Genomic DNA, 7,566 nt, shown 5'->3' with positions numbered 1-7,566 from the left:
CATACACATATACACACACACATATACACATGCATACATGTACACACCCGCCCCCACCTGCACTATGTTGGGGTGTGACAAGCTGGACAGTATCTCCACCTCCTTGCACATCCTGCCCACCCCCGCGGAGACCTCGCTCTCCGTGGCCCCGAACAGCCCCACGTCGGAGAGGGGGAGCTCCTTCAGCGCCACCAGGGTCTCGCCACGGTACCTGAGGGGGCGTGTGGGGGTGGGGTGGGGTGTGGGGGAGGGGTGGGGTGTGGGGTGGGGTGGGGTGTGGGGGAGGGGTGGGGTGGGGTGTGGGGGAGGGGTGGGGGAAGGGTGGGGTGTGGGGGAGGGGAGGGGAGTATGGTTGAGGGTTTTATAACACCAAAGCGGCGCTTGTGAAGGTGTTGTGAAGGTGGAGGGGAAAGGCGGCAATCACACACCTCCGACATCACATTGCAAAACAAATAAACATACAGACTGCCGACGCCCAAGACTGTCAACTGGGAAAGGGAGAGAGGCCGATCATATGATAGATGATGGTGATGGTGATGGTGATGGTGATGGTGATGGTGATGATGGTGGTGATGATGCAAAGGACGCAGAGAGAAGTCGAAATACCGACGTCCCCCTCCCCCACCCAGCAGTTGCAGGCTCTTCACCTTTCCTCCCCTCTCCCCCCCTTCTCTCCCTCCCTCCCCCCCTGTCCCTCACTTCCGCGCCTTGTACACGGCCCCAAACGCGCCCTTCCCCAGCATCTCCAAGATGACGTAGCCGCCCACAGACCGCAGCCCGCTGCCCTCCCGGGCAACAGACACGTCGTCCAGCGCCGCTGATACACCAAGACGCTGCTTCTCGGATAGCTCTGAAGGGTGGGAGTGGAGTGGGTGAAAGGTGGGGTGAAAGGTGGGGTGAAAGGTGGGGTGAAAGGTGGGGGGAGAGGAGGTAGATTACATCTTGTGCAACATTTCAAACCGTCAACTGCCATTTGAAATTTTAGCATTGTGTGGCGAGCGGGGTGGAATTACGAACTGCGAAATGGGGCCCCAATGATAAGCGGAAGGGCGGAGGAATGGAGCGGTAGCGGTGGGGTGTAGGGGTTCATGCGACCCACGGGTCGTTTCAAGAGCTAAACAGGGAGGTTTTTTGAGCTGGCTGGCTGGTTAGTATTTTAGCGTTCTGTGGTCGGATCTTGGGGTGTTTCTAAAGACACAGCTTAATTAGGAATTCGAACGTTTGGATCTGGTCGTGTGCGCTTTGCACTTTTCGAGGTAGAAGGGCAGGGCAAAGCGGCAGAGGGAAGGGAGGGGAAGACGAACCACAGAGGAGTGATGCTGATACCAGTGATAGACAGGGAAATAGCAGGGGTAGGGGGAGAGGGAGAGGGGTGGGTTCGCTTCGGGGAACATTAGGCCCTTCTTACTCCTTCTTCCCCCTCAACAACCCCCTTCAGCCGCCGCCTCCTTGAATCCTGCCCTCTTACACACATACACACATACACACACACCCCTCTTTCCCGCCGTAATTCCCCTCCCCCTCCCCCTCGCCTCCCCTCCCCTCCCCTCCCCCCCTCTCCCCCCCCCGCCCATCTCACCCTCGAATTGGGTGACTAGCGGCGCATAAGCCATGAGCTGGGAGTTGTAGTGACCTGCGTCGATGAAGGCGGCGAACAACTCCGGTGGGAACAGCCGCTTGAACATCTGCATGGGCCCGAACACCCGGGGGCGGGGGGAAGGAGGGGTAGGGGAAGGGGGGTAAGAGTGTGGCAGTAAAAGAGATTGTTAACGGGCCGGGGGGCATTTCCCGGACAGCCGGGGACTTTTTCATGTACGACAGGAAAAACCCCGACGGGAAAGCCCCCCAGATGGGGCGGGCGCAATATCCTCCTCTCGCCCCCAGATAGGGAGGATGTGTGTGTGTGTGGGGGGGGGGGGAGCTGCGGACCGCAGTCAACGGAAGCCGGACGTTCAACTAATCCCCCAGCGCGCGGTTCGCTTCTTGTTCCCCTTCCCCTTCCCCTTCCCCTTCCCCCGCCCCTCCACCTTCCCCCACATTACATACAAACATGCGCTACGTAGCCCCTACCTTTCTGTTCCTCTCCACACTGAACAGGTACCTCAGCGCCCGAAACACATACGCCTTGAGGGACAACACCTCCCTGGATGTCTTGTCGTTGGCGCGGGGATCTGTATGTATGTACGTATGTCAGTTCCAACAGTTGGAAGGCGAAGGGAATCAAATATTAATAAAGACATTATCAACTGATTTCGAGGGAGACAGAGGGCTCACCCGACCGCCTGGTATACAACAGCCTTCACTCCCACCCACCTTCCCCCAGCGCGGGTTGCACCATCAGCAGCTTCCCCAGCAACGTCACCCCGTTACACGCCCGTATCTGCGCCGCGCACTCGTCATGCTCCGACAGCCTGGTGAGGCAGGTGGCCGCCAGCTGCAGCTCCGTAACCCGACCCGCAGGCAGGCAGTTGTGTGTCGGGTTGGAGGCCAACTCACGTACGGCAGCGCCCACCAAGGACATCAACACGGGGATAGAGCCCACCTGTGGCGGCGGGGGGGGGGGGGAAAGGAGGGGGGGAAACGGACGGGGGAAGAGAAAGGGGTTGGGTCGCCTTCAGACGCGTCCGTACAAAACCGTCTTTCTCCGCTTTCCCTGCACCTCCGCAGCTGAGCCTTGTTGTGCGCATGTGCATGTGCATGTGCATGTGTGCTTCCTGCACATGATATCCCCGCCCTTTCTGCCTGCTTCTTCTTCCTCTTCCTCTTCCTCTTCCTCTTCCCACGGCCGGGCGAGGATACCCCTCCCCTCCCCTCCCCGCAACCCCTCCCACTCGGCCCCCACAAAACACCCCCCAACACACACACAAACACAAACACACACATACACACATACACGCGGCCCACTCACGTGGTACATCTCCACCACCGCCCCCCCATCCGCCGCCACGTAGCACAGCACCCTCAGCAGGCTCTGAGTGAGCTGTCCATCCCCCCCCGGCACCAGCTGACCGACCAAGCGACCCAGACCGCTGAGGGCCAGCAACTCCCACACCACCGCCTCGCGACGAGCTAGCAGCGCAAGCAAGTCGGCTGTACGGAAAAGAGGAAAAGATAGAGGACAGAGGAAAGAGGGAGAGAGGAAAGAGGGAGAGATGACAGAGGGAAAGAGGGTGAGAGGAAAGAGGGTGAGAGGAAAGAGGGTGAGAGGAAAGAGGGCTGTATAGAAAGGAAGACAAACTGCAGAGACACATCACCGTCCTTCTCTGTGTGTATGGGAAGGTAGGGAAGGAAGCACGTGAAAAGGGACATGAAAAAGAGACATGAAAAGGGACGCGACAGGGCGAAGTGAGTGGGTGAGCCAACCCACAAACCTCCCACCCACCCACCGGCCAGCCTCTTGTACGTCAAGTCGTACTCGGTGACTATCCGCAGCAAGGTCTCCAGCGCCGCCGGGGCAGTCACGTGCACGTAGTGCGACCGGTGCGCCGCGAACCCTATCAACACCACCAGCACCAGCTGCAGTACGGCGGGGTCCGTAGAGCTCAGCAGCTGCAGCAGGGTCAGGTGGGCCTCCTCCGAGGTGAGGGCTGCCAGGCCCCACTCGTCCCCTTGGGAGCACAAAACACATACACACACATACGGATTTACATACGGATTTAAATATGGATTTACACGCGGATTTACACGCGGATTTACTTATATACATAAGTGCGAGTGCAACAATAAGCTCCATAGTTCATTCCGGCATTCTGCCTACACTAAATATACACACAGACATACAGACAGATGAACAGACAGGGCCCGGGACCTGTATAGCTCGAAGGTGGGGGGCTGTAGTCCCGGAGGTCCCGGGGTCAGGACAGGACCCGAAACTAATAACCCTCGTGAAAACTATTATATCCTATCTGAACATGAAACTAAGGACAAGAAGGAGAAGAAGAAGGAGAAGGAGAAGAAGAAGGAGGAGGAGTGTGATCCACAAATGTTGGTGTGCATGTGCGCATGTGAGGATGCGAGAGTGTGTGTGTGCGTGTGCGTGCGTGCGTGTGTGTGTGTGTGTATGTGTGTGTGGAAGTAGATATCTGGAAATGGAGGAGAGAGGAAGCGGAGAAAGGAAACACGGCTCCATGCGAAGTCACGTGGTGGGTGGGGCACATGGGAAGAGCCCCGCCAGACAGACAGACAGACAGACAGACAGACAGGTGCTCAGCCAGGTGCACCCCAGCAACCTAACGACTCTTAACAGTGACAAACCCCAACACGACATCCACCCCAACACAGAACTTCCCCTAGAGGCTCCCCCCACCTCCCCCCAACCCGCTGTAGGCTCCCCCCACCTCCCCCCAACCCACCCGGCCCAGCACCACCCACCCGCCAGCCTCTTGATGATGGAGGCGCACTCGGTCAACACCTCAATCTGGAAGGAGGTGATTGTGCCGCTGAAGTGTGCCGCGGCTTGCTCCCGGAAGAGAAGACACAGCACCTGATGGGGGGGAGGGAGGGGATTCGTTGTGGGTGGGGTACCGTCATTTACGAAGCCGAGCCGAGCCGAGCCGTGGCACGCCGTGTCTGGGGACGGTTATGTGCGCGAATGATTGACAGAGTGCGTGTGTATGTATGTGTGGCTTTCAATGATCTGAGGCGCAAGAAGGAAACGGCGATGATGTGTACGTGTCTGTCTGTTTGTCTGTCTATCTGCCTGTGTATTTGTTCCCCCCACTCGTCGCACGTATCATGTCTCAACGGAAACGGCGGAACCGTTCACACAGCCGCCGGCCCCCTCCCTCCCTCTCTGCCCTTTACAGCTAGCGCTCTAAAACACATAACCCCCACTTCCCCTTCCCCTTTTCCATACCACATGGGCGCCTCCCCCCTCCCCCCTCCCCCCTTCCCCCCTCCTTCCTCGATATGCCGCCCAGGTGCCCCCCTCCCTCCCTGGCGCCCTCCCGTCCATTTCAATATAACACTACACCGGTGGTGATGGTGGCGGGAAGGTAATTGCCGTCGAATTTCCAGCACACGCACCGGCATCTATACACATGCACGCACGCACGTCCTCGTACGACTTGGCTTACCCACCAGGCCACCAGGTCACCAGGCCCCCACCATCCCTCACCTTGATGGCCCCCACCTCCAGCAGCCGCTGCCTGAGCACCGCATCTCGGGACAGCAGCCGGGTGCACTGAAGCACGCGAAGCAGGTGGTCAGGTCGCAGAGAGCAGCGCCACGACGACTGAACAAGGCGGTAACGGACCTGCCAGACCGAAACGGCGAGCATATGGATGTATGGCTGTATGTCGTTACAGGGTGGTGGTACAGCTTCACCAGCGGCCCCCTTTCCCTTGAGGAGGCAGTTCCCTAATACTCCCCTGCTAGAGGGGCACCCTAATCTGGCTGTATGTATGTATGTATGTATGTATGTATGTATGTATGTATGTATGTATGTATGTATGTATGTATAAACACACGGGCACATACGCATACACAGTGGGGCAGCAGGGGCGGGAAATCGCACACTGCCAGTTTGTTGCACTGCCGCGGGCTGAGGCCGCAACCTCATGCAGGGTCTTTATCCTAATACCCAGGGTCCCCATCAGGCCTTTATATACGGGCACATACGATCTATACGACCACATGCATGGTATGCCGTGCGAAATATAAAACCGTTTCTTACGTTTCTGACGCACTTCGCAAAATGTCTAACGGGAGCTTGAACACAGGGTCGCCCCACAACGGCGGCTCCGAAACCGACCCCGTGCTTATTCTCCCTGATCCTAGGGGTCGACACGGCTTTGATGGAGGAAGAACCTCGGCACTGGCCGACACATCCCACCACCTTGAAGGCCGGCAGTACGTCAGGCAGCGCTTCTATACATGGGCGCGAGGTGCGCCATGTTCTGCCTTCCATACCATACGGGGCGTACAGTACGCTGTACGGCTGTCAATACACTAACGGAAAACTTTACTACATGATGGCGTGGTTAAAGTTTTGGTGCTTCAGGAGGTGGGTTTGGGGACGGAAGGAAAGGGGGTTTGGAAGGGAGGAAGCCCATCCCCACCCCCCGGCGGATTGTCCGTACGGTGGAAGATACGTAGGACCCTCACCAGCGCGTCAAAGAGCTCCCCGAAGGCTCTGCTGCTTGGTGTATTGGCGGAGACGAATTCGTACGTGTTGCTGTACTGTACGGCGACCTCCTCGAGCAAGCTCGCCTCCTGTGCCGCGGAGCAGTGGCGAAGGTCCGCACGCATGCGGGGCAGGCGGGATAGAAGGTAGGGTGGATGAAGGTAACGGGGTCGGCGGAAGAAGCTCTGGAGAACTTTTAATCACCAAAAGACACAAACCAGCTGTAGCTTGCGGAGGTGAGTTAAGAGTCCTGGATTGCTCGGCACGAAGTGGAGAGGTTGCAGCGGGGTGGTGGCCTGCCCGGGTAGGTCATCGCGTTTCGCACCTGAGATGCTTGGCTTGGTGTCTGGGTGCTAGGGTTAATACGCAGCAGCGGGATCAGGCTGGACACTGCTGTTGGCATCGACATTTGAGCTTTGCCCTCCGTCCGTCCAGGCTGAAAGGTCGATCTTAACCTATGGAGCTAACTGTAACATGCTTGATCATACTTTTGTAATTGTTCAGCACGCTCTACGGAACGCTGTGGAAAGCCGCGCAGCAGGTCATTGCATACCAAGCCTCATCATGACTACTGTAGCACATCGTAAGCATGAGCTTGCTACTATAGGATGCTAGACAGGGTTGGCCGGGACTGGAAAGTGGGTAGGTATTTGCAGCAACTGTCCTCAAAGGTCTTCGACAGCCCAGTCAGCACAATTACAAACAAATAGCATTGTTATACATTGCACATTTTTTTACCAACACAATGGCAGCATGTCGATGCTAGGCATTTGCAATCCCAACAAGCTACCTAACGGAACTCGGTTTGATCCCTAGCTTGTCGGGTAATTTTGCAACTCTCACAAACGAGCTTGACTGTAACTATTTTGTTTGCCATATTCTTGAATTCTTTCACTGAAAATTATAAGCTTATCTTTAAAAAGGTCCCCTTTTAACAGTTAACGGTCTTGGGGGGCATTCTTGTCCTTTTTTAGACACGGCGACGGATGTTATATTAGACAGCACTCCATATGTTATACTAGCTGCCGCCATTACAGCGTACCGGAGCCCATGGAAAAAAATGCAATTGGTTCGGCGGCCGACGCGGAGGTGGACATTGTACCATCCGGGGAAGCGCTACGCGTAGCGTCGGGCTGGTTGGGAATGACTTCTGAGGAAGCCCTCCAGGAAGGGGGCCCCTCAGCATCATCCCAAATACCGACCAAACGACCACAGTTGTAAGTCCAACGCGCATAGGATCCGCTGGCGCAAGGTCCGCAGGCGGCTTGGGTTTGAGGGAGGCCCACACCAAGCATATTAATCAGCACCCAGCATGCCCTCGGTCATTGCACTACTTCACGCACAAGCGGGGAGGAGGGGGATGTGCGATTGTACGATGTGTGCACTTGTGGGTGCCCGCGGAGGGGGTGTGCTAGTGCGCTAGGGAGCACTTCATCTCATGA

General features: G+C 57.0%; 1 protein-coding gene across 1 annotated transcript in view; it reads right to left on the bottom strand.

Annotated features, from left to right (window-relative positions):
• The window catches only part of VOLCADRAFT_99613 (uncharacterized protein), a gene marked incomplete at both ends in the record, with an annotated part of 13,734 nt that extends 7,201 nt beyond the window's left edge, over positions 1-6,533 (bottom strand). Inside the window, 11 exons of the mRNA XM_002958299.1 lie at positions 48-211; positions 700-850; positions 1,580-1,685; positions 2,071-2,171; positions 2,314-2,542; positions 2,909-3,090; positions 3,387-3,608; positions 4,372-4,483; positions 5,117-5,254; positions 6,106-6,213; positions 6,450-6,533. Of these exons, the coding sequence (XP_002958345.1) occupies positions 48-211; positions 700-850; positions 1,580-1,685; positions 2,071-2,171; positions 2,314-2,542; positions 2,909-3,090; positions 3,387-3,608; positions 4,372-4,483; positions 5,117-5,254; positions 6,106-6,213; positions 6,450-6,533 (1,597 nt within the window). The remainder of the gene's footprint in view (positions 1-47; positions 212-699; positions 851-1,579; positions 1,686-2,070; positions 2,172-2,313; positions 2,543-2,908; positions 3,091-3,386; positions 3,609-4,371; positions 4,484-5,116; positions 5,255-6,105; positions 6,214-6,449) is intronic.
• Positions 6,534-7,566: the final 1,033 nt, after the last annotated feature.

This window comes from Volvox carteri, assembly GCF_000143455.1.
Source record: "Volvox carteri f. nagariensis unplaced genomic scaffold VOLCAscaffold_91, whole genome shotgun sequence".
NCBI classification, from domain to species: Eukaryota; Viridiplantae; Chlorophyta; class Chlorophyceae; order Chlamydomonadales; family Volvocaceae; genus Volvox; species Volvox carteri.
Note: the sequence above shows the minus strand (reverse complement) of the source record. Positions and strands in the feature narration are given on the sequence as shown.